This window comes from Haematobia irritans, chromosome 2 (genome assembly GCF_050003625.1).
Source record: "Haematobia irritans isolate KBUSLIRL chromosome 2, ASM5000362v1, whole genome shotgun sequence".
NCBI classification, from domain to species: domain Eukaryota; kingdom Metazoa; phylum Arthropoda; class Insecta; order Diptera; family Muscidae; genus Haematobia; species Haematobia irritans.
This window is the reverse complement of record NC_134398.1, coordinates 42102173-42129285: the sequence shown is the minus strand read 5'-3', so window position 1 is coordinate 42129285 and position 27113 is coordinate 42102173. Positions and strand designations below refer to the sequence as shown.

Genomic DNA, 27113 nt, shown 5'->3' with positions numbered 1-27113 from the left:
AATTTTGTCAACATTTTATTTCTGTAGAAAATTTTATCAAAATTCTTATTTTTATAGAAAGTTTTATCCAAATTGTATTTCTATAGAAAATTTTGTTGAAATTTTATTTCAATAGAAAATTTTGTCAAAATTTTATTTCTATAGAAAATATTGTTAAAATTTCATTTCTATAGAAAATATTGTTAAAATTTTATTTCAAAATTCTTGTCAAAATTTTATTTCTAGAGAAAATTTTGTCAAAATTTTATTTCTATAGAAAATTTTATCAAAATTTTATTTCTATAGAAAATTTTATCAAAATTTTATTTCTATAGATTTTTTTTTCTAAATTTTATTTTTAGAGAAAATTTTGTCAAAATTCTTAGTTTTATAGAAAGTTTTGTTGAAATTTTATTTCAATAGAAAATTTTGCCAAAATTTTATTTCTATAGAAAATATTGTTAAAATTTCATTTCTATAGAAAATATTGTTAAAATTTTATTTCAATAGAAAATTTTGTCAAAATTTTATTTCTATAGAAAATATTGTTAAAATTTTATTTCCGTAAAAACTTTAGTCAAAATTTTATTTCTGGAGAAAATTTTGTCAAAATTTTATTTCAATAGAAAATTTTATCAAAATTTTATTTCTATAGAAGTTTTGTCAAAATTTTTTTCAATAGAAATTTTTGTTAAAATTTTATTTCTATATAAAATTTTGTTAAATATTTATGTCTAGTGAAAATTTTGTCAACATTTTATTTGTATAGAAAATTATTCCAAACTTTTATTTCTATAGAAATTATTCCAAAATTTTATTTCTATAAAAATTTTGCAAAAAAGTTGGGTGAAACAAGTCTTGGCTCCCCAGCCTCTGGGTAAGTCAGCATTGCTAAGGTGATGGTACACAGAAAAAAAAAAATAAAACAATATTTTAAAAATTTTAGTTTTACACAGAAAAAACTATCACCAAAATGTTTCTATTTAAAAATTGATCACAAAAATTTGTCAATTTATTTTTTAATTGACATAAATATAATTTCTGTGATAGAAGAAATTTTAATTAAAAATTAGTTGAATTGAATTTCGTGTTTGAAACTAAAAAAATATTTTTTTTGTGTAGTGTTTTAAAATATTTCTAAGTAAAAATTAAACAAAAAATTTAAATTAAAATTAAAAAATTACAATTAATTTAAAAAAGCAGTTATAAAAAAATTTACTTTAATTTTAATTTATAGCAAAACTGAAAAATCCAAAAATTATTGAGCCAATCAATTATAAATTATTTTATTATTTATTTATAATTTGGTTACTGTCAGATGAATTACTATTCTTGTATTTTTAGTTATATATATATATATATATATATATATATATATATCTATATATATATATATATATATATATATATATATATATATATATATATATATATATATATATATATATATATATATATATATATATATATATATATATATATATATATATATATATATATATATATATATATATATATATATTTTTTTTTTTTTTACTTTAACTTATTTTGAATTTTTATGTTAACCCTTTAATGCGCACTGTATATTTTAAGATACAACCAGAAAAAAAACTTAAGTCTTAAAATTTTGATCGAATTCTATGGAATCAAATTCGATGTATTTAAAACATCATAGAGCTATTTGTAAAAATATATTTTTCCGGAAAAATTCTAGTTTTAATCTAGAATATTTTTTATTGATTTTATTTAATTGTGATTGATTTAACCTGACCAGATTAAATAAATTTCAATAAAAAAAGTAAATTGAATCAATTAATTTCGCGATTGAGTCAGAAAATCTTTTTTCTATATAAAATTTACCAGAATCAATTAAATGCTCAATTGAATAAAATTATCTTTTAATTGGCGTCATTAATTGATGCCACAAATTTCCTGATTAAAGCAAATTAAAATTTAAAAAGAATTAAACCAAAATAAAAAAAAAATAATTAAGTCAATTAAATTCGTGTTTGATGTAAAAAAAAAATACTTTTTTCTCTGTATTGATATTTTAAAGTGTTGGCTATTTCACTTCCTTCATCACTTCCCTTGTCACTTCCTCTTTTTCTTTACAGATGATATTGCTGAATATTTTGGTGTCAAGGTGGCTTTGTATTTTGCTTGGCTAGGCCACTACACCTGTGCTTTGGGTGTTCCAGCTGTATTTGGTACCATTTTGTATGCCTTCCTATGGGGTAAAAATCAAATGGCCCAGGATATGGGTCATGTTTTATTTTCACTTTTCAATGTGGCCTGGGCTTCTTTGTATTTGGAGGCTTGGAAGAGATATTCGGTGGAGTTAGCTTTTCGCTGGGGGACATTGTCAACACCGCCAGAGCTATTGGAACCACCGAGACCATTGTACAAGGTAAGGCAAAAATAAGCCGTTTAATTAAAAAGGGGGAAATATACACTCGAGGAAATAATTACTTTCTCACAAATTACGCTTTCTTTTCCTATTCAAATTGTGTCCTTTTTTCGCCAAGAAAACTTTATTTATGATAACCGTTTAACTTTAAATATTTTTGAAGATCATAATATTTCATTTTCAAGGGTAACATCTACCACCAAGAAAACAATATTTTTATGACAAATATGAACCATGTTCCTCGTAAAAAAGTATTCTGCAAGAAGAGTTTTTTTCTGATCAACGAAATGTTACAAACTATATTTTCTTTCGGTCCTACCAAATTTTCCTACCTTACTTCTTAGAACATTTGGTCCAAATTTCAATTTCTATAGACATTTTTTGATTTTTTCTAAGAAATTCTTGTCAAAATTTTGTTTCTATAGAAATTCTTGTCAAAATTTTATTTCTATAGAAATTTTTGTCAAAATTTTATTTCTATAGAAATTTTTGTTAAAATTTTATTTTTATAGAAATTCTTGTCAAAATTTTATTTCTATTGAAAATTTTGTCAAAATTTTTAATAATTTTTTTTTTAAATTTTATTTCTATATAAAATTTTGTCAAATATTTATTCCTATTGAAAATTTTGTCATAATTTTATTTGTATAGAAAATTATTCCAAACTTCTATTTCTATAGAAATTATTCCAAAATTTTATTCCTATAGAAATTTTTGTTAACATTTTATTTCTATAGAAATTCTTGTCAAAATTTTATTTCTAGAGAAAATTTTGTCAAAATTTTATTTCTATAGAAAATTTTATCAAAATTTTATTTCGTTGGATTTTTTTCTAAATTTTATTTTTAGAGAAAATTTTGTCAAAATTCTTATTTTTATAGAAAGTTTTGTCCAAATTTTATTTCTATAGAAAATTTTGTCGAAATTTTATTTCAATAAAAAATTTTGTCAAAATTGTATTTCTATAGAAAATATTGTTAACATTTTATTTCCATAAAAACTTTAGTCAACATTTTATTTCTGGAGAAAATTTTGTCAAAATTTTATTTCTATAGGAAGTTTTGTCAAAATTTTATTTCTATATAAAATTTTGACAAATATTTATTTCTAGTGAAAATTTTGTCAAAATTTTATTTGTATAGAAAATTATTCCAAACTTTTATTTCTATAGAAAATTATTCCAACATTTTATTTCTATGGAAATTCTTTTCGAAATTTTATTTCTATAGAAACTTTTATCAAAATTTTATTTCTATAGAAATTCTTGTAAATTTTTTTTCTACAGAAATTCTTGTCAAAATTTTATTTCTATAGAAAATTTTGTCAAAATTCTATTTCTATAGAAAATTTTGTCAAAATTTTATTTCAATAGAAATTTTTGTGAAAATTTTGTTTCTATAGAAAATTTTGTCAAATATTTATTCCTATTAAAATTTTTGTCATAATTTTATTTGTATAGAAAATTTCTATAGAAATTATTCCAAAATTTTATTTCTATCGAAATTCTTGTCAAAATTATATTTCTATAGAAAATGTTGTTAACATTTTATTTCTATAGAAATTCTTGTCAAAATTTTATTTTTAGAGAAAATTTTGTCAAAATTTTATTTCTTTAGAAAATTTTATAAAAATTTTATTTCTAGAAAATTTTTTTCTAGATTTTATTTTTAGAGGAAATTTTGTCAAAATTCTTATTTCTACAGAAAGTTTTGTCCAACTTTTATTAATATGGAAAATTTTGTCGAAATTTTATTTCAATAGAAAATTTTGTCAAAATTTTATTTCTATAGAAAATATTTTTAAAATTTTATTTCCATAAAAACTTTAGTCAAAATTTTATTTCTAGAGACAGTTTTGTCAATATTTTATTTCAATAGAAAATTTTGTCAAAATTTTACTTCTATAGTAATTTTTCTCAAAATTTTATTTCAATAGAAATTTTTCTCAAAATTTTATTTCTATATAAAATTTTGTCAAATATTTATTCCTATTGAAAATTTTGTCATAATTTTATTTGTATAGAAAATTATTCCTTTTATTTCTATGGAAATTATTCCAAAATTTTATTTCTATAGAAATTCTTGTCAAAATTTTATTTCTAGAGAAAATTTTGTCAAAATTTTATTTCTATAGAAAATTTTATCAAAATTTTATTTCTATATTTTTTTTCTAAATTTTATTTTTAGAATAAATTTTGTCAAAATTCTTATTTCTATAGAATGTTTTGTACAAATTTTTTTTATATATAAAATTTTGTAGAAATTTTATTTCAATAGAAAATTTTGTCAAAATTTTATTTCTATAGAAAATATTGTTAAAACTTTATTTCCATAAAAACTTTAGTCAAAATTTTATTTCTAGAGAAAGTTTTGTCAAAATTTTATTTCTATAGGAAGTTTTGTTAACATTTTATTTCTATAGAATTCTTGTTAAAATTGTTTTTCTAGAGAAAATTTTGTCAAAATTTTATTTCTATAGAAAATTTTATCAAATATTTATTTCTAGTGAAAATATTGTCAAAATTTTATTTGTATAGAAAATTATTCCAAACTTTTATTTCTATAGAAATAATTCCAAAATTTTATTTCTATACAAATTTTTGGCAAAATTATATTTCTATAGAAAATTTAATAAAAATTTTATTTCTATAGAAATTCTTGTCAAAATTTTATTTCTAAAGAAAATTTTGTTAACATTTTATTTCTATAGAATTCTTGTCAAAATTTTATTTCTAGAGAAAATTTTGTCAAAATTTTATTTCTAGAGAAAATTTTGTCAAAATTTTATTTCTATAGAAAATTTTATCAAAATTTTATTTCTATACAAAATTTTGCCAAAATTTAGAAAATTTTATCAAAATTTTATTTCTATAGAAATTTTTTTCTAAATTTTATTCTTATTTCTATAGAAAATTTTGTCGAAATTTTATTTCTATAGAAAATTTTTTCGAAATTTTATTTCTAGAGAAAATTTTGTCGAAATTTTATTTCAATAGAAAATTTTTTCAAAATTTTATTTCTATAGAAAATATTGTTAATATTTTATTTCCATAAAAACTTTAGACAAAATTTTATTTCTAGAGAAAGTTCTGCGAAATTTTATTTTAATAGAATTTTTTGTCAAAATTTTTTTCTATAGGAAGTTTTCTCAAAATTTTATTTCAATAGAAATTTTTGTTAAAATTTTATTTCTATAGAAAATTTTGTCAAATATTTATTTCTATTGAAAATTTTGTCAAAATTTTATTTGTAGAAATTCTTGTCAAAATTCTATTTCTATAGAAATTTTTGGTAACATTTTATTTCTATAGAAATTCTTGTCAAAATTTTATTTCTAAAGAAAATTTTGTCAAAATTTTATTTCTATAGAAAATTTTATCAAAATTTTAATTCTATAAAAAATTTTGCCAAAATTTAGAAAATTTTATCAAAATTTTATTTTTATAGAAAATTTTTTCTAAATTTTATTTTTAGAGAAAATTTTACCAAATTTTATTTCTATAGAAAATTTTGACAAAATTTTATTTCTTTAGAAAATTTTGTCAAAATTTTAGTTGAATCGGAAATGTTGTCAAAATTTTTTTCTTTAGAAAATTTTGTTAAAATGTTATTTCTATAGAAATTCTTGTCAAAATTTTATTTGTATAGAAATTCTTGTCAACATTTTTTTTATATAGAAAATTTTGTCAAAATTATTATTTCTATAGAAATCTCTTTTATTTCTATAGAAAATTTTATCAAAATTTCATTTCTATAAAAATCTAAATTTTATTTTTAGAGGAAATTTTGTCAAAATTCTTATTTCTGTAGAACATTTTTATTTTAGCCAGGTTTTAAAACAAATGGGAATTTCTTTCCCGAGGAAAGTGTTTCTTCTTCGAGTGTAATTTTATGCAGAAACATATTTAAGTTAATCATATTCCTTTTTTTGCGTGTAAAAATCATTTTATACCTCCCTCTTGAAATAAACGTAACAAATATACCTAAAAATGCCATTTGCCCTTTTGGTAATTTCCCTTAGTTAAATGGCTTTAACGGCTCCCTCAAATAAATAATTCATTCCATAAGGAATCACCGGCTTGTGAATTTTCAATTCTCTTGGTAATTTGATATAGCTCTGAAAGTGGAAAACTAAATTTGTTTAGAATATCCCCTATAAATTATTTACAAAATAATGTAACACTTCATTTAAGCACTTGTTAACAATTTTTGTGCCTCTGTCCTATATGATTTTACCATTTTTTTTGTTTCGTTTTTCTCAAAAGGGTCCTTTGGTTGAGAATAATGTAACTGGACGACTGGAACCTAAAGAAGCTCCTGCATGGAAACGACGTGCATTTCGATATCTTGTCAGTTTTCCCATAATCGGCTTATGTTTGTTTCTGGTATTTGTGGTGATGTTCCTTATGCTACGTTTTCAGGTAAGTACGGCAGGCAACCGCCCTACCCACCCACACATCCTTCCAGGGATTGAGGGTGATTGCATGACAGGCATCAACAAAATCATTGAGTATGCTAAGAGTAAAATTGTAGTATTTGTGCTACGAAAGTTATCTTTGAAATTCTTTCTGGTTAAGCTAAAACAAATGCCTATTATCCAAATATTTAACAGTAAAAAAAAAAAAATAGAATCAAAATCTAAACCAACAAAAATACAGCAGTGCCACAACGAATGTAGTTAGCACGAATGTCAATATCACTAAAAGATTGGGAAGGGAATATATTATTTCTATAGAAAATTTTGTCAAAAGTTTATTTCTATAAAAATGTTTATCCAAATTTTATTTCCATAAAAAATTTGTGAAAATTTTATTTCTATAGAAAATTTTGTCAAAATTTTATTTGTATAGAAAATTTTGTCAAAATTGTATTTCTATGGAAAATTTTGTCAACATTTTATTTCTATAGAAAATTTTGTCAAAATTTATTTCTACAAAAAATTTTGTCAAAATTTTATTTCTACAAAAAATTTTGTCTACATTGTATTTCTATAGAATTTTGTATCAAACTTTTATTTCTATAGCAAATTTTGTCAAAATTTTATTTCTATAGCAAATTTTGTCAAAATTTTATTTCTATAGAAAATTTTGTCAAAATTTTATTTCTATAGAATTTTTTTGTCCAAATTTTATTTCTTTACTTCTATAGAGAGTTTTGTCAAAATTTTATCTCTATAGAAAAGTTTGTCAATATTTTATTTCTATAGAAAATTTTGTCAAAATTTCTTTTTTATAGATAATTTTGTCAAAATTTTATTTCTATAGAATTTTTTTGTCAAACTTTTATTTCTATAGAAAATTTTGTAAAAAACTTTATTTCTATAGAACTTTTTTGTCAAAATTTTATTTCTGCATTGTTGTTGTTTTTTATTGCAGCTTAAAACCATACATTGACTAAACTACAAGTGTAGCTTAACCAACAGAGGAAAAGAATGTTTGTCAAATTTATTTGGGCAAAGCCAACAATGCTTAAAGAACAAAACCAACAATAACAAAACAAAACAAATGGAAAATTTTATTTCTTTAGAAAATTTTATCAAAATTTTATTTTTATAGAATTTTTTGTCATAATTTTATTTCTATAGAAAATTTTGTCAAAATTTTATTTCTATAGAGAGTTTTGTCAAAATTTTATTTTTATAAAAAAGTTTGTCAATATTTTCTTTTTTATTGAAAATTTTGTCAAAATTTTATTTCTATAGAAAATTGTTTCAATATTTTATTTCTATAGAAAATTTTGTCAAAATTTGATTTCTATAGAAAATTTTGTCAAAATTTTATTTCTATAGAAAATTTTGTCAAAATTTTATTTCTATAGAATTTTTTTGTCAAACTTTTATTTCTATAGCAAATTTTGTAAAAATTTTATTGTTTTTTGAATTTTTTTGTCCAAATTTTATTTATTTAGAAAATTTTGTCAAAATTTCTTTTTTATAGAAAATTTTGTCAAAATTTTATTTCTACAGATTATTGTGTCAAAATTTTATTTCCAAAAAAAAAATTGTGAAAAGTTTAGTTTTATAGAAAATTTTGTGAAAATTTTAGTTCCACAGAAAAAATTGTCAAAATTTTTTCTACAGAAAATTTTGTCAAAATTTTATTTATATAGAAAATTTTGTCAAAATTTTATGTCTATAGAACATTTTTTCATTCATTCATTCATACTTTATTTGTAATTTCAAAGCCCCATGGCCAATTATAACAAAATTACACAGACTACAATACAGTCTACTAAAAAATATACAAATTCAAAACAGAATTGCAAAATTCTTAATATTTACCCTAAATTCTTAAAAGTAGATATGTATATAGCCCTAAGAATACAAAGCAGTTCGCTATACTACTAAGAAATTGATAATCCAACACAAAAATAGCAAATATCTTTATCTCACCCTAAACCCATAACAATAGTAATAATATATGTAGTAACAAATTTCAATATACCAATAAACTCCCTGACAAATTAACAATAGTTCATATAGTAGTTGCAGTAATTATAATATTGCCACCAGAGTCCCCAACTAACCGCAAACAATAATCACAAAACTAACAAAAAATAGTTACTAAAAATACCCACGCGTCAAAAGCTCTCAGAACCAAAGTGTTGCAATAGCCTACTACGGTACACCGAATCCGAGGCACCAAACATCCTCAAGGCGTCAGGAAGGACATTAAAAGCCCGCGCAACTCTCACCTCAAAACATCTCTCAACCAGCCCATTTTCGACCCTTGGTACGATTGCTCCGCGAGGAATGTGTGAACACAAATGACTGCGTCAAAAACGAAGGGCACTGATTCCTCCATACCCTATAAAACAGCATCAGGCTACGAATAGATACGAGACTGTGGAACGAACACCCCACAAAGCGCTCAACAAATGGTGCTATATGAGAAAATCGATTGACCCCATAAATAAATTTTACCGCATTATTGAACGCAACCTGGACCCTATTAAGTTATAACCAGCACAACCTGCATAAACCTCCATACCATACAAGATCACCGACATCACCAACGCATGAACCAATTTAATCCGTACATCCCGCGGCAATATCAAATCGCAATTATAGAGCCGACGGAGGGTGAAGTTGACACACGATACGACCCAATCCACATGCTCATCGAAACTAAGCCTGTCATCTACAACAACCCCCAAACATCTGACACTCGACACAAAGGCGATACTTTCACCACCATACCGTAGGTCCACACCCACCGGCCTAGAGGCAAACAACACCGCCTTTGTCTTACTGGGATTAACAGAAAGGCCGTTGGCAGACATCCAACCATGCAGTGCAAGCAGCGCATGATCAATCCTCGCCTGCAGAACTTCAACAAACTGAAAGCCACCCTTAAACAGAATCTGTATATCATCGGCATATGCAAATGGGCTACACCAAGGAGCAATTACCCCAAAGCAATCATTCAAGAACATGGAGAATAGAATCGGTCCGAGAACAGACCCTTGAGCTACTCCACTCCTAACCGGCAATTCAGCTGAAGAAAAACCGCCAACACAAACATACTGCCTGCGATCCGACAGATACGACGACACCAACCGACACGCACTGGGATCAAATCCAAAAAGATCCCTAAGTTTCCTCACCAGCAGCCCATGGTCCACCCTATCAAACGCCTTCTGCAAATCCAATGAAAGAAGAACACAAAACTTCCTGTTGCTAATACTGAACCTTATCTGATCAGTAAGGCCAGCCAGCAAGGAAGAAGTACTTCGCTTAGTGCGAAACCCACACTGGCAATCACTAAGGATAGGCTCAACATATGGTACCAGCTGCTGACGCATTACGTGCTCCACAACCTTCGACAAAATAGGTAGCACACTGATCGGTCTTAAGTCATCGATGGAACCAGAACCAGTGGCTTTCCTAATCGGGATGATCCTAGCTACCTTCCAATCCGCAGGGAACTTAGAAGTCATAAGGATGGTATTCACCAGATGTAAGAAAACTTCGCTTACATGAGGGAAAACCACCTTAAAGAACTTCAAACAAAGTTTGCATTCGAAGATATCCCCAAAAATGCCGAGAACAATTCCTCCATAGCTATACAACGAAAACCAAAACTACCGTGCATGTCACCGCCGCTATCAACTTCACCCTGTGCCACCGCGTCCACCATCTGGTTTGTCAAAATTTTATTTCTATAGAAAATTTTGTCAAAATTTTATTTCTGTTGAAAATTTTGTCAAAATTTTATTTCTATAGAGAGTTTTGTCAAAATTTTATTTCTATAGAAATTTTTGTGAAAAATGTGAAAATTTTAGTTCCACAGAAATTTCAGAAAATTTTATTTATATAGAAAATTTTGTCAAAATTTCATTTCAGTAGAAAGTTTTGTCAAAATTTTATTCCTATAGAAAATTTTGTCACTATTTTATTTCAGTAGAAAATTTTGTCAAAATTTTATTTCTATAGAGTAATGTGTCAAAATTTTATTTCCAAAAAAAAAATTGTGAAAATGTTAGTGCTATAGAAAATTTTGTGAAAATTTTAGTTCCACAAACAAAATTGTCAAATTTTTTTTTCTAAAAAAATTTTCAAAATTTCATTTCTATAGAAAATTTTGTCAAAATTTTACTTCTATAGAAAATGTTGTCAAAATTTTATTTCTATAAAAAATTTTGTCAAAATTTTGATTCTATAGAATATTGTGCCACAGTTTTATTTGTATAGAACATTTTTACATAATTTTATTTTTATAGAACATTTTGTCAAAATTTTATTTCTATAGAAAATTTTGTCAAAATTTTATTACTATAGACAATTTTGTCAAACTTTTATTTTTATAGAAAACTAGCTTAACCCGGCCCGCTTCGCTGCACCTTCCGAAGCGTATTTGTAGGAACATTTTGCGTTAACTTAGTCAACAATATCCTTCGTGCTGAAAACAAATTCGAAAAGAGTTGAATTCTTTCAAACAAATCGGACTACTTGTTTTTTCGTTTATAGGTACAAATACGGCGGAAATGCATATGTAAAACGGTTCGTCTTAAAAAATTACGGGGAGAGGGTGTACCCTTTCCTCCAGATTTTTTAAAAAATGTTCTGTATTCAAGTAGTTGGACAATCTTCTATATTTCTTGTGGTGCAATGGTTAGCATGCCCGCCTTGCATACACAAGGTCGTGGATTCGATTCCTGCTACGACCGAACACCAAAAATTTTTTCAGCGGTGGATTATCCCACCTCAGTAACGCTGGTGACATTTCTGAGGGTTTCAAAGCTTCTATAAGTTGTTTCACTGGAATGTGGAACGCCGTTCGGACTCGGCTATAAAAAGGAGGTCCCTTGTCATTGAGCTTAACATGGAATCGGACAGCACTCTGTGATAAGAGAGAAGTTCACCAATGTGGTATCACAATGGACTGAATAGTCTGAGTGAGCCTGATACATCGGGCTGCTACATAACCTAACCTAACCTAAGGAAAGGTATCCTTCTCCTCAACATATCTGAAAATTAAGCACTATATATTATACTACTATATATTGTAATAACGTACAAAGAATTACTGTTTCCCATCCATAAAATCGGAAAAAGCTAAAGTAGTAAAACAATTTTACCACATTAACATTTGCTAAAATGTTGGAAAATGATGCACCCTCTACGTTGGCTGCCAATTTCATATAAATTTAAGTTCTTTACGAAAAAGAAGTCTGGCAGAAGCCTGTGCAAAAACCATAAAATTATGTATCGAGTTCCCATTTACGGACAACCCTCTACTTTCAATTTAAGAAAAAAAAGCGGACAGAAGGGAACCCTCTCCCCACCTTCGCTCCACTCAGACCTGATATCGGACTATCACGTACCCTATATTAATTTCACAACTACTCAATGGTCCCTATAAATCCTATCGAAGTAAATCGACAAAGTTTATTTCAATTTTCCCCTTCCCCAACCAGATATCGAAAAATCATATACTAATTTAAAAATCATGTATAAATTTAATCACCTCCTCCCACGTTCCCTGTAAATTTCAAGTAGATCGGAGATGTTTAAATTTTGCTCTATTGTTTTAAAGGGACGTCACTTTCCCCGATACAATATCGACAAACACCGTAGTGAATAGCACCCCTAAACTTCCCTGAAAATTCTTGAAACTTTCCTTCAAGTGCGGGGCAAGGAAGGTTGCCTCTTCGTTCATAACCTTCCCCCACTGCTTTTGTAAATTTCAAGAAAACTTAAATTTTTTTTGCAGTTTTAGAGGACGACCTCCTCCCCGAACGAATGTCGAAAAGCGTATCTTTTGTAAACGTCCCAGAAAATGTCAAGCAAATTATAAGCCTAAAGGGGCGGCCTCTCTTCCGTCCAAATATCACAAAATCAGGTATCAACTATTACGGTTGACGGAGGTTACGATCTCTCCCCAGTCCTCTGTAAATTTCAAGTAACTCGGTAAAGTTTAATTGTTTCTCTGTATGTACTTAAGAGAAACGGATGTCTCCCTATGCCCTTTTATTTTTATTAAAAAATCAGGAACCTGATATAAATTTCATAACCCATTTCTTCCGTAAAATTTCAGTCGGGGGAGTTTAGTTTTGTTTGAACTCACAAAAAAAAAAAAAAATCGGGCAAAGGGTGGTCCCCCTCCCCGACCAAATATCGAAAAATAAAGTAGCGGATTTTTGTCTAGATGCCAACCCCAACATTCAATGAAAATTTCAAGCAAATCGCATAATTTTGTTCCAAGTGTCAAAAAGTAGGGCACATATGAAATCATCGGGTACCCCATATTAATTCCATAACCTCACCACATGTTCTCTGTAAATCTCAGATAATTTAGAGAATTTTAGTTTTTTCACTGTACTTTAAAAAAAAGTCAAACAAAAGAGAGGCCCCCTCCGCCACCAAATATCGAAATAACCAGTAAGGAAAGTCTAAAGTCGGGCGGGGCCGACTATATTATACCCTGCACCACTTTGTAGATCTAAATTTTCATACCATATCACATCCGTCAAATGTGTTTGGGGCTATATATAAAGGTTTGTCCCAAATACATACATTTAAATATCACTCGATCTGGAAGAATTTGATAGACTTCTACAAAATCTATAGACTCAAAATTTAAGTCGGCTAATGCACTAGGGTGGAACACAATGTTAGTAAAAAATAAATATGGGAAACATTTAAATCTGAAGCAATTTTAAGGAAACTTTGCAAAAGTTTATTTATGATTTATCGCTCGATATATATGTATTAGAAGTTTAGGAAAATTAGAGTCATTTTTACAACTTTGCGACTAAGCAGTGGCGATTTTACAAGGAAATTGTTGGTATTTTGACCATTTTTGTCGAAATCAGAAAAACATATATATGGGAGCTATATCTAAATCTGAACCGATTTCAACCAAATTTGGCACGCATAGCACCAATGCTAATTATACTCTCTGTGCAAAATTTCAACTAAATCGGAGTTAAAAATTGGCCTCTGTGGTCATATGAGTGTAAATCGGGCGAAAGCTATATATGGGAGATATATCTAAATCTGAACCGATTTCAACCAAATTTGGCACGCATAGCTACAATGCTAATTCTACTCCCTGTGCAAAATTTCAACTAAATCGGAGCAAAAAATTGGCCTCTGTGGTCATATGAGTGTAAATCGGGCGAAAGCTATATATGGGAGATATATCCAAATCTGAACCGATTTCAACCAAATTTGGCACGCATAGTTTCAATGCTAATTCTACTCCCTGTGCAAAATTTCAACCAAATCGGAGTTAAAAATTGGCCTCTTTGGGCAAATGAGTGTAAATCGGGCGAAAGCTATATATGAGAGCTGTATCTAAATCTGAACCGATTTGGCTGGTATTTTGCAAGTTTTTCGAGACCCAAAAAATATTCGGATGTACGGAATTTGAGGAAGATCGGTTGGTATACACGCCAATTATGACCAGAGCGGCGAAAAATATATGGCAGCTATATCTAAATCTGAACCGATTTTTTCCAAAATCAATAGGGATCGTCTTTGAGCCGAAACAGGACCCTATACCAAATTTTAGGACAATCGGACTAAAACTGCGAGCTGTACTGTACTAGATGCCAACCCCAATCTTCAACGAAAATTTCAACCAAATCGGTCATCTTTGGTCCAATCTTCAAAAAGTCCGACAAAGGGGAGGTCCCCCTCCGCGACCAGGTGTCAAAAAATGAGGTACCCTATTTTCACCACATGAACGCCCCCTACGATCTCTGAAAGTTTCAAGTAAATCGGTTCAGCCGTTTCGGAGCCAACTCGGAACATACAAACAAACAAACAAACAGATAAACAAACATACATTGAATTTTATATATATAGATTTTGTCAAAATTTTTGTTCTATAGAATTTTTGTTGTCAAACTTTTATTTCTATAGAAAATTTTGTCTAAATTTTATTTCTATAGAATTTTTTTTTTGTCAAAATTTTATTTCTATCGAAAATTTTGTCAAAATTTTATTTCTATAGAAATTTTTGTCAAAATTTTATTTCTATAGAATATTTTGTCAAAACTTCTTTTTTATAGCAATTTTGTCAAAATTTTATTTCTATAGAGTATTGTGTCAAAATTTAATTTCCAAAAAAAAAAAAAAAAAAAATTGTGACAATTTTGGTTCTATAGAAAATTTTGTGAAAATTTTAGTTGCACAGAAAAAATTGTCAATTTTTTTTTTCTAAAGAAAATTTTGTCAAAATTTTATTTATATAGAAAATTTTGTCAAAATTTTATTTCTATAGAATATTTTGTCAAAATCTTTTTTCTATAGAAATATTAGTCAAAATTTTATTTCTGTAGAAAGTTTTGTCAAAATTGTATTCCTATAGAAAATTTGGCAATATTTTATTTCTATAGAAAATTTTGTCAAAATTTCTTTTTATAGAAAATTTTGTCAAAATTTTATTTCTATAGAGTATTGTGTCAAAATTTTATTTCCAAAAAAAAAATTGTGAAAATTTTAGTGCTATAGAAAATTTTAGTTCCACAAAAAAAATTTCAATTTTTTTTTTCTAAAAAAATTTTTCAAAATTTCATTTCTATATAATTTTTTTGTCAAAATTTTATTTCTATAGAAAATTTTGTCAAAATTTTGTTTCTATAGAATATTGTGTCACCGTTTTATTTGTATAGCAAATTTTTACATAATTTTATTTCTATAGAACATTTTGGCAAAATTTTATTTCTATAGAAAATTTTGTAAAAATTTTATTACTATAGACAATTTTGTCAAACTTTTATTTTTATAGAAAATTTTGTCAAAATTTTATTTCTATAGGAAATCTTGTCAAAATTTTATTTTTATAGAAAATTTATTATGTACCCCTTTATGGGGTCTGATACCAATACTACGATGTAGTGCAAATGGAATGACAAAGCTATTCGGGGGGTATCATCCTAGGGAAACTGATATGTTATTTAATTAAAAATAAATTGAGTTTTGCTACAAAATCAATTATTTTGTTAAATTTATATTTAATTATGAAAAACTATCCCAAAGTGTTACATGGATATTTTTCCTTTCACATTTCAAATAAGGAATATTTCCTACTCTTTTGGACTTTATTCCTTTCGTGATTGAAAATTAACAACTTATTTAGTTGACTTCTAGGGTAACTTTTTTTTTTGTTGTTTCAAATGAAGTTAATAATCACCTGACATGAAATTTTCAAGCTTAGCTACAACACATTTGTTTACGTACTGAGACCTCATGCAACTTCAGTTATTGCTTGAGGTTAATGGTATTGGTGGTATTCGTGTTCGTATTTAAGCTTTCATGTTTTACATTCGTGCTGTTTTATACAACTGTCAAGCTAGTGATATTGCTGTTGTTGTTTTTGGTTTTGTTGTCGATTTTGTTATCCCGAGATTTGTGTGTGCTCTCTCCAAAACACCTGAGGGTATTGTGATATGGTGTATGCAGGTGTATTTGAGAGAATGTGTGAGTGTGTGCTGGAATGAAAACTACTAAAGCAGTGAAGACCGGGTCAATGCTTGAAATCATCTTGGATGAGTATCAAATCATGCAACACGCTGTAGAAACAAGAATAACCAAGCAGAGTTGCCATGTTTAATTATTTTTAATTTAAGAACATTTTCCTTTGTATGATACGATGTGGAATTTTATTTAATATCTATGTGTTTTTCAATACTATGTAAGTGTATAAATTAATTTCTTTACAACCATACAATATGTGTGATGTGAAAACGAATGTTTACAATCTCAATGTCTTACTTAACTCTCAGAAAAAAAAAAAAAAAATATATAAAACCATACATTTTTGGTAATATTATAGACTAATCTAATGATGATCCTATAAAGCATATGTGCCACCATTAGGCAACATAATGCGATGGACACATTCATTTGTTGACATTTGCATATAGGTGATAATGGTTTCTATCTCAATCTCGTAAAAATAAAGAAGAATTAAAAATGCAAAGTGGAAATCAATTTCTTCCCAATATTGTTGGTATTTATTTCGAGCCCAATAAGCGCAGTATTGCACTAAGGATGCGTTTAAGACGGAAGTATTTTTATAAAAACAATTACCAAAAAACTACTAAATAAAAACAAAATTTTATTTTAAAAATTTTATTTCTATAAAAATGTTTACTACCTTAGTTCTTTATTCTATATTCAAAATTCTTTATTCAAAATTCTTTTTCTATAGAAAATTTTAATAAATTTTTATTTCTATAGAAAATTTTATCAAAACTTTATTTCTAAAGAAAATTTTTCCCAAAATTTTATTTCTATAGAAAACTTTTCCTAAAATTTTATTTCTATAGAAAATTTTGTCAAAATTTTATTTCTATAGAAAATGTTATTTCTATAGAAGATTTTGTCAAAATTTTATTTCTATAGAAAATTTTATTTCTATAGAAAATTTTGTCAAAATTTTATTTCTATCGAAAATGTTGTCAAAATTTTATTTCTATCGAAAATTTTGTCAAAATTTTATTTCTATAGAAAATTTTGTCAAAATTTTATTTCTATAGAAAATTTTATCAAAATTTTATTTCTTTAGAAAATTTTGTCATAATTTTATTTCTATAGCAAATTTTGTCAAAATTTTAATTCTATAGAAAATTTTGTCAAAATTTTATTCCTATAGAAACTTTTGTCAAAATTTTATATCTATAGAAAATTTTATCAAAATTTTATTTCTATAGCAAATTTTGTTAAAATTGTATTTCTATAGAAAATTTTGTCAAAATTTTATTTCTATAGAAAATGTTATTAAAATTTTATTTCTATAGATAATTTTTTCAAAATTTTATTTCTATAGAAAATTTTGTCAAAATTTTATTTCTACAGAAAATTTTGTCAAAATTTTATTTCTACAGAAAATTTTATTTCTATAGAAAATTTTACTAAAATTTTATTTCTATAGAAAATTTTATTAGTTTTTTATTTCTAAAGAAAATTTTGACAAAAATTTCTATAGAAGTAAAATTTTGAAAAAATTTTCTATAGAAATAAAATTTTGACAAAATTTTCTATAAAATAAAACGTTGACAAAATTTTCTATAGGCAAAATTGTTTATAGAAATAAAATTTTGACCGAATTTTCTATAGAAAGAAAATTTGGTATTTCTATAGAAAATTTTGTCAAAATTTTAATTCTATAGAAAATGTTGTCAACATTTTATTTCTATAGAAAATTTTGTCCAAATTTTATTTCTATAGAAAATTTTGTCAAAATTTTATTTCTATAAACAATTTTGTCAAGATTTTAGTCCTATAGAAAATTTTGTCAACGTTTTATTTTATAGAAAATTTTGTCAAAATTTTATTTCTATAGAAAATGTTGTCAAAATTTTATTTCTATAAACAATTTTGTCAAGATTTTAGTCCTATAGAAAATTTTGTCAAAATTTTATTTCTATAGAAAATTTTCTCAAAATTTTATTCCTATAGAAAATGTTGTCAAAATTTTCTTTAGAAATAAAATACTAATAAAATGTTCTATAGAAACAAAATTTTAGTAAAATTTTCTATAGAAATAAAATTTCTATAGAAATTAAAAAAATGATATATGAAATAAAATTTTGTCATGAAGTCAAAATTTTATTTCTATAAAAATTTTGACAAAATATTATTTTTATAGAAAATTTTGTGAAAATTTTATTCCCGTAGAAAATTTTGTCAAGGTGTTTTTTTGTAGAAAATGTTGTCAAAATATTTGTTCAAAATGTATCAACAATAGAGCAAAATTGTCAACTTTATCGGCGGATTGAAAATAGACCCCCGAAAAATGAACCCAAAAACCCAAATGTCACAAGCCCAAAAAGTGGGGCGATGCTTCATAGCGAATGTGAACTCCATGAAAAATGGGCCCAACGAAATGTAACTGAGGCATGAAAATCGATCTCAGAGCAGAATTATGGCTTATTGTCGCTTTTGATTGTATTTAAATAAATTTGTGACTTAGGAATAGCGTTAAAATAAAAAACTTTTTTCGAGGAACATAGTAAAAGTTGCATATTCCTCGAAGAAAGTTTTATCAGATTCGATTGGCGTTAGCACACTTTGGTTTGTGTTCATAGGAGAAAGTCTTAAACTCCGGCCGAAAGCCTGCCACTTATACTACTTGCAATCGCGTTTCCCCACCTAGAACCCCGACCATATTCAAATCGCAGAAAACTAAAACTAAATATCCCAACGATATGAAAACGAAGAACAATCTAAAAAAGAAAATCAGGGCCGATTTTCCTTTGCTATAGAAATAAAATTTTGACAAAATTTTCTATAGAAATAAAATTTTGACAAAATTTTCTATAGAAATGAAATTTTGAAAAAATTTTCTATAAAAATAAAATTTTGACAAAATTTTCTATAAAAATAAAATGTTGACAAAATTTTCTATAGAAATAAAATTTTGACAAAATTCTCTATAGAAATAAAATTTTGACAAAATTTTCTATAAAAATAAAAATTTGACAAAATTTGCTATAGAAATAAAATTTTGACAAAAAATTCTGTAGAAATACAATTTTGACAAAATTTTCTATAGAAATAAAATTTTGACAAAATTTTCTATAGAAATAAAATTTTGACAAAATTTGCTATAGAAATAACATTTTGACAAAAAATTCTGTAGAAATACAATTTTGACAAAATTTTCTATAGAAATAAAATTTTGACAAAATTTTAGAAAAAAAAATTTGAAAATTTTTTCTGTGGAACTAAAATTTTCACAAAGTTTTCTATAGAACTAAAATTTTCACATTTTTTTTTAATAAAATTTTGACACAATACTCTATAGAAATAAAATTTTGACTAAATGTTCTATAAAAAATAAATTTGGACAAAATTTTCTATAGAAATAAAATTTTGAAAAAATTTTCTATAAAAATAAAATTTTGACAATATTTTCTATAGAAATAAAATTTTGAAAAAATTTTCTATAGAAATAAAATTTTGACAAAATATTCTATAGAAATAAAATTTTGACAAAATTTTTTATAGAAATAAAATTTTCCATAGAAATAAAAATTCGACAAAATTTTTGGCAAAATTTTCTATATAAATATTTTTTTTTGTTTTTTCTATTTCTTAGTTTCCTCAGGTCTAAAACTAAATTCATGTTCTCTCCTGCGTCAAATGATTGCGTGAACTATTTTATGGCATTTCACACAAGGCTTACTCTCTTCATCAATGTTATTTCCCTCTCATTTTTATAGCTCATCAATATACAACCATCATTACTCACACATTTCTGCCACGTCATTCTTTTTATTTGTTTGCAGTTACTTCTCTTTGTGTTGTCACTCACTCAGTATTGTTGTGGTTGTGTTTGTAGAGTATTGACCATTGCCTTTACTTTGTTTACTATTTCCAGTATCCATTTGTAATTTGTGTTTCCGTTTCTGTTTTAAGTTGGCTTTACGAGTGATTTTAATTAGTTTTGTTTTTTTATTACTTGTTCTTTTTTGTTTTGCTTTTTATGCATTTTTTGTGTCGTCATTTATTACGTGACTTTATTTTTATTTTTTTTATTTTTTATTTGCTAACTGGCTTGGAATTTTAAGTCATTTAATTTTAATCTAACTTTTACCTGTCGTTTTTTGTTAAGCATATAATTCCAAAAAACAAACAAAAAATCATTTAATTATTTTATTTTGCAGGATTGGCTGGATAATAATAATATCCCCGATAGTGGAATTGCTCAATGCATGTATAATTTGCACAAGGTTATTATTCATTTTTTTGCTTACATTATTAACAATTATTAATATTTTAATTAATTTACAAAATAACATAGATAAAAACTCACAACGAAATTAAAATATTAAATCATTTTACCATCATTAGTTTAACATTTAATCAATTTTTCGATTTCGCAATAGAGTTTCACGGTAGGTTCAAACTGGCCAAATATTTGACAGATATAAAAAAATATTGCCTAACCACAGTCAAACAAGGGAACATTTTTAGCTCATAATCGATATATTATATCAAGATAAAAGTATTTTCCAGAAACGTAATCCAGTTATTTCGAAAATCGGTTCGGTGGAAAAAAATGTCCACTCATTTTGTCCAAAATATTTGTCTAGTGTGACCATGCCCTTAAACACAATTTAAGCAATTACATTCATACCTAATGAAATCTGTATGATTATTTAGAAATCTAAGGTTATTATAATAAATAAACTTAATAAATTCTCCGTGTAGTGAGGGCGTGGTATGGAATCTCCTCTCGCAACAAATTAGATAAATTTTTGTAAAGTCCGTTTATATGAGGGTTATAACTAAATCTAATCCGATTTCACTCAAATCTGACACACGTGACGATACTATCAAATGTACTCTTTCAAGCAAATCAACGTAAAACCCTGGATTTGAAGACCATCGAAATAGGTTAATAATTACGCAAGTGGCAGCTAAAATAAAATTTCATACACCCCAGGTGATCAACTTTCAATGCCTAAAGGATAGCCAGTGGAGCCATTGAGGACCCACAAACTTAGAGGAATTCACCTGACTACCATCAAAATTTTGTCAAAATTTTATTCATTGAGAAAATTTTGTCAAAATTTTATTCCTAGATTTTTTTTAAATTTTATCTCTATATGTATTTTTGTCGAAATTTTATTTATTCCATTTTTTTTTATTTTTTAATTTTACTTCTATATGTAATTTTGTCGAAATTTTATTCCTATAGAAGATTTTCCTCAATTTTATTACCAGAGAAAATGTTGTCAACATTTTTTAAAAATTTTATTTTTATATGTAATTTCGTCGAAATTTTATTTCTGGAGAAAATTTTGCCACAATTTTATTCCTTGAGAAAATTTGTGGAAATTTTATTCCTATAGAAGATTTTTCCAAAATTTTATTCCCAGAGAAAATGTTGTCAACATTTTATCCCTAGAGAAAATATTGACAAAATTTTGTTTTTATATGTAATTTCGTCGAAATTTGATTCCTAGAGAAAATTTTGTCAAAATTTTATTCCTAGAGAAAATTTTGTCAAAATTTTATTCCTAGAGAAAATATTGTCAAAATTTTGTTTCTATATGTAATTTCGTCGAAATTTGATTCCCAGCGAAAATTTTGTCGAAATTTGATTTCCACCGAAAATTTTGTCAAAATTTTATTCATAGAAAAAAATATTTAAAAATTTCATTTGTATACGTAATTTCGTCGAACTGTTATTTCTAGCAAAAAATTTGCTAAAATTTTATTCCTAAGGAAAATTTTGTCAAATTTTATTCTTAGAGAAAATTTTGTCAAAATTTTATGTTTAGGAAAAATTTTGTCAAAATTTTATTCCTAGAGAAAATTCTATCAACATTTTATTTCTATATATAATTTTGTCGAAATTTTATTTTCTCTGAGAACAAAATGTTCTCAAAATGTTATTTCTATAGAAAATTGTATCAAAATGTTATTCCTAGAGAAAATGTTGTCAAAATTTTTCATCCAATCCGGTTGAAATTTGGCCCCCAAATTATCATTCAAAATTTGGTTCATATCGTGTCATAATTATTGTAGATTAATCTATATCAATTGATCTAGAACTAAAAAGGATTATGTAGAACATTTTGTCAAAATTTTATTCCTAGAGAAAATATTATAAAAATTTTATTCCTATGGAAAATTTTGTCAAAATTTTATTCCTGGAGAAGTTTTTATCAAAATTTTATTCCTAGGGAAAATTTTGGCAACGTTTTATTTCTAGAGAAAATTTGGTCAACATTTTATTCCTATAGAAATTTTTGTCAAAATTTTATTCCTAGAGAAAATTTGGTAAAATTTTATTCCTGGAGAAAATTTTGCCAAAATTTTGTTTCCCTTAGAAGATTTTATCAAAATTTTATTCCTAGAGAAAATTTTATCAAAATTTTATTCCTAAAAAAATTTTTTGAAAAATTTTATTTCTAGAGAAAATTTTGTCAAAATGTTATTCCTAGAAAAAATTTTGTTAAAATTTAATTCCTAGAGAATATTTTATCAAAATGTTATTCCTATAGAAAATTTTATTTCTTTATGTAATTTCGTAGCAATTTTATTCTCAGAGAAAATTTTGTCAAAATTTTATTACTACAGAAAATTTTGTCAAATTTTTATTACTAGAGAAAATTTTTCTAAAATTGTATTCCCAGAGAAAATGTCAAAATTTTAAATATATTGTCAAAATTTTGTTTCTATATATATATGTAATTTCGTCGAAATTTGATTCCTAACGATCATTTTGTGAAAACTTTATTCCTAGAGAAAATTTTGTCGAAATTTTATTCCAATAGAAAATTTTTCCAAAATTTTATTCCCACACAAATTTTCATCAAAATTTTATGCCTATAAAAATTTTTCTCAAAATGTTATGCCTAGGGAATATTTTGTCAAAATTTTATTTCTATATGTATTTTTGTCGAAATTTTATTCCTATAGAAGATTTTTCATCGCAAGTGGCAGCTAAAATAAAATTTCATACACCCCATTATTTCAATGCCTACAGGTCAGCCCGTGGAGCCATTGAGGACCCACAAACTGAGAGGAAATCACCTGACCACCATCAAAATTTTATTCATTGAGAAAATTTTGTAAAAATTTTGTTCCTAGATTTTTTTAAATTTTGTCTCTATATGTAATTTTGTCAAAATTTTATTCGAATAGAAAATTGTCAAATGCCTATAACAATTTTTCTCAAAATGTTATGTCTAGGGAATATTTTGTCAAAATTTTATTTCTATATGTAATTTTGTTGAAATTTATTCCTATAGAAGATTTTTCCTCAATTTTATTCCCAGAGAAAATGTTGTCAACATTTTTTAAAAATTTTATTTCTATATGTTATTTCGTCGAAATTTATTCTTAGGGAAAATTTTGTTTTATTCCTAAAGAAGATTTTTCCAAAATTTTAATCCAAATTTTCATCAAAACTTTATGCCCATAGAAATTTTTCTCAAAATGTTATACCTTGGGAATATTTTGTCAAAATTTTATTTCTTTATGTAATTTTGTCGAAATTTTATTCCTATAGAAGATTTTTCCTCAGTTTTATTTCTAGAGAAAATGTCAAAAAAATTGTCAAAATTTTTTAAAAATGTTATATCTATATGTAATTTCGTCGAAATCTTATTCCTGGAGAAAATTTTGCCACAATTTTATTCCTAAGGAAAATTTTGTGGAAATTTTATTCCTACAGAAGATCTTTCCAATATTTAATTTCTAGAGAAAATGTTGTGAAAATTTTGTTTCTACTTGTAATTTCGTCGAAATTTGATTCCTAGAGAAAATTTTGTCAAAATTGTATTCCTCGAGAAGGTTTTGTCAAAAATTTATTCCTAGAGAAAATTTTGTCAAAATTTTCTTCCTAGAGAAAATATTGTCAAAATTTTGTTTCTATATGTAATTTTGTCGAAATTTGATTCCTAACAAAAATTTTGTCAACATTTTATTCCTAGAAAAAGTTTTGTAAAATTTTATTCGTAGAAAAAATTATTTAAAAATTTCATTTGTATACGTAATTTCGTCGAACTATTATTCCTAGCAAAAAAATTGGTAACATTTTATTCCTAAACAAAATTTTGTCAAATTTTATTCTTAGAGAAAGAAAATTTTGTCAAAATGTTATGCCTAGGAAAAATTTTGTCAACATTTTATTCCTAGAGAAAATTTTATCAACATTTTATTTCCTTATATAATTTTGTCGAAATTTTATTTTCTCTGATAATAAAATGTTCTCAAAATGTTATTTCTATTGAAAATTGTATCAAAATGTTATTCCTAGAGAAAATTTTGTCAAAAATTTTCATCCAATCCGGTTGAAATTTGGCCCTCCAATTATCACTAAAATATTGGTTCATATTGATTCAATCATATAATTATTGTAGACTCCTCTATATCAATCGATCTAGAACTAAAAAGGATAACGAGAACATTTTGTCAAAATTTTATTCCTAGGGAAAGTTTTGTCAAAATTTTATTCCTGGAGAAAGTTTTGTCAAAATTTTATTCCCAGACAAATTTTCATCAAAATTTTATTCATAGAGAAAATTATGTCAAAATTTTATTCCTGGAGAAAATTTTGTCAAAATGTTATTCCTAAAGAAAATTTTGCTAAAAGTTTATACCTGGAGAAAATTTTGTAAAACTGTTATTCCTTTAGAAAACTTTGTCAAAATTTTATTCCTAGAGAAAATTTTTTTAACATTTTATTCCTATAGAAAATTTTGCCAAAATTTTATTCCTAGAGAAAATTGTTTTAACATTTTATTCCTAGAGAAAATTTTGCTAAAATTTTGTTCCTAGAGAAAATTTTGCCAAAATTTTATTCCTAGAGAAGATTTTATCAAAATTTTATTCCTAGAGAAAATTTTTGAAAAAATTTATTTCTAGAGAAAATTTTGTCAACATTTTATTCCTAGAGAAAATTTTGTCAAAATTTTATTCCTAGAGAAAATTTTGTCAAAATTTTATTCCTAGAGAAAATTTTGTCAAAATTTTATTCCTAGAGAAAATTTTGCCAAAATTTTATTCCTAGAGAAGATTTTATCAAAATTTTATTCCTAGAGAAAATTTTTGAACAAATTTATTTCTAGAGAAAATTTTGTCAAAATTTTATTCCTAGAGAAAATTTTGTTAAAATTAAATTTCTAGAGAATTTTATCATAATTTTATTCCTAGAGAAAATTTTGCCAAAATTTTATTTCTAGAGGAAATTTTGTCAAAATTTTATTCCTTGTAAAAATATTGTTAAAAATTTTATTTCTAAAATTTTGTAAAAATTTTATTTCTAGAGAAAATTTTGTCAAAATTTTATTACTAGAGAATTTTTTTTAAAAAAATTATTTCTAGAGAAATTTTTATGACAAAATTTTCTATAGAAATAAAATTTTGACATTTTCTACAGAAAGAAAACTTCTGACAAAATTTTCTGCAGAAATAAAATTTTGTCAAAATTTTCACTAGGAATAAAATGTTGACAAAATTTTTTATAGAAATATAGTTTTGACAAAATTTTCTATAGAAATAAGATTTTGACAAAATTTTCGATAGAAATAAAATTTTGACAAAATTTTCTCTAGGAATAAAATTTTGGCAAAATTTTCTCTAGGAATAAAATTTTAACAAAAGTTTCTCTAGGAATAAAATGTTGACAAAATTTTCTATAGAAAGAATACTTCTGACAAAATTTTATTTCTACATTCACCACTCTTGAGATGTACTTTTAATTAGCAAAAAATTAAAGAAATCGGTCAAGAGAGACAATTCCTTCGCCGCAAAATTCCTATCACCTCTTTTGATGTATGTAATGTTCAAGTATATCGTAGAACGTATACCTGAAAAAATATCATATACAGCTATACATAAAACTATGTTCACTTGCCGAATCGATCATAAAACAATTATAAAAAACTATGGAAAATTTCATAAAATTGAAGTGCTTGTGTTATTTTAATGACAACCACAAAGAAAATCAAATCACCTATCACCCAATGATATATTTTTTTTTTGTTTAAATGAAAATAAATTATTAAATGCCTCCAATATCTTCCGTCAATGCTGTGTAATGAAATGTGATATAAATATTTATTTGTTATTTTATTAATTAAATTTATTCTCGACCCTAGTGCTCTATTAAGGTGCGAAAGCCACCAATGCAATATTTAACACTCTGACACCAAACAAAAACGGAAACTGTCAATTACAGCATATGACCCAAAAGTGTGATAACTTTTATCAATTAGGTCGAAGGACCACAAAAAAAAACTGCAATGTGTAGTATTGCTTGTACTGGTCAAATAACACGAACAAAAGCTATGTCGGTGTGGACAATTAAATTTTGTGGTTTTCAATAAAAAAAATCGAAAATATTGAAAATAATCAATAAAAATGAAAAATAAATTAATTCTATATAAACTTTCACACAATGAGAGTTGCTGTAGCCAACTAATGCGGATTTCCCCAAGGTACTTTGGGGAACACCAATACCAACCCTAAAATTGTATTTCTATAGGACATTTTTTTCTATAGAAAATTTTTTAAAAATTTTATTCCTAGAGACAATTTTGACAAAATTTTATTTCTACAGAAAAAATTGTCAGAAGTTTTCTTTCTATAGAAAATTTTGTAAAATTTTTTTCTATTGAAAATTTTGTAAAAATTTTATTTCTATACAAAATTTTGTTAAAATTTTATTTCTATTGAAAATTTTTTCAAAATTTTATTTCTATACAAAATTTTGTCAAAATTTTATTTCTAAAGAAAATTTTGTCAAAACTTT

General features: G+C 25.4%; 1 protein-coding gene across 1 annotated transcript in view; it reads left to right on the top strand.

Annotated features, from left to right (window-relative positions):
- Positions 1–27113, top strand: part of wwk (anoctamin 8 white walker) — a 217643-nt gene that overhangs the window by 102202 nt on the left and 88328 nt on the right. The window contains exons 4-6 of the mRNA XM_075293868.1: positions 2094–2386; positions 6651–6806; positions 20509–20574. Coding sequence (XP_075149983.1) covers positions 2094–2386; positions 6651–6806; positions 20509–20574 — 515 coding nt within the window. The remainder of the gene's footprint in view (positions 1–2093; positions 2387–6650; positions 6807–20508; positions 20575–27113) is intronic.